This window comes from Wasmannia auropunctata, unplaced genomic scaffold (assembly GCF_000956235.1).
Source record: "Wasmannia auropunctata unplaced genomic scaffold, wasmannia.A_1.0 LD335891.1, whole genome shotgun sequence".
Classification (NCBI taxonomy): Eukaryota; Metazoa; Arthropoda; class Insecta; order Hymenoptera; family Formicidae; genus Wasmannia; species Wasmannia auropunctata.
In genome coordinates this window covers 6,086-6,898 of record NW_012026999.1, presented here as the reverse complement: position 1 = coordinate 6,898, position 813 = coordinate 6,086, and the positions used below count along the sequence as shown (strand labels likewise).

The 813-nt window shown below is 64.8% G+C and overlaps 1 protein-coding gene across 1 annotated transcript in view; it reads left to right on the top strand.

Moving 5' to 3' along the window:
• The first annotated feature begins 105 nt into the window (after positions 1-105).
• Positions 106-813, top strand: part of LOC105455590 (wiskott-Aldrich syndrome protein family member 2-like) — a 2,160-nt gene continuing 1,452 nt past the window's right edge. The window contains exon 1 of the mRNA XM_011699023.1: positions 106-681. Within this exon, the coding sequence (XP_011697325.1) occupies positions 106-681 (576 nt within the window). The remainder of the gene's footprint in view (positions 682-813) is intronic.

Sequence of the window (813 nt, the reverse complement as noted above, 5' to 3'; positions counted from 1 at the left end):
CCACTGAGTGGCACTCCAACGGGGGGCCCATTCGAGACACGTCCATCCGTCTCGCCCGCGACGTCGCTACCTGCGACACTGACAACCTGCACGGTGACCACTACAATGTGCGGGAGTCCAGTGATGTCCACTGGCTCCCGCCAATCGGTGAGGCACTCACCACCGTGCCTCCCACCACTCCCGGTCATCGGAGTGGCGTCACCGTGCGCGGCGGCCACACCATCACCACCACCTGTGAGAGGCGGCCTTAAGAGGACGCCCCCGCCGCAATATCATCCAAGGCCGACGACACCGGTGCCTGAGCGGGGGCAGCAGCATGGCGCGGCGCGGCCATCACCACCGGACAGCGAGGGGGACGAGGGTGAGCCGTGGCGAGTACACATGGGGAGAAGAGCGGGGAGGCGCTGCTTGCGAGACTCCACGCTCGACTCCGAGTCCCCGTCGATTGCGCGGTCGCGTGCGCCGGCGAGTGCGTCGCCAACAGCGTCGGCGAATATTCGCGTTAACATCAGCCCACGCGAAGTCGTCATTATTGACGAAAATAATAATAATAGTAGGAAGGAAACGGCCCCACCCATCGTGACGACCCCACCATCTTTGTCGCCGGGGGCGGCAAGTCGTCGCGGGACATCGCCGGAGGATCGCGAGGAAGGAGATACCCGGGACGGTACTGGAGATGAGGTACGTGCCGTACACCCGAATGCTTCCGGAGATGTTCGCGGGGTGATGGGTCGGGGGCGAGCAGCCGTGTCATCCGTCGTACGGGTACCCAGCGGGGAGGATTCGCGTGGGGGTCGGACGCAACACCGTGGT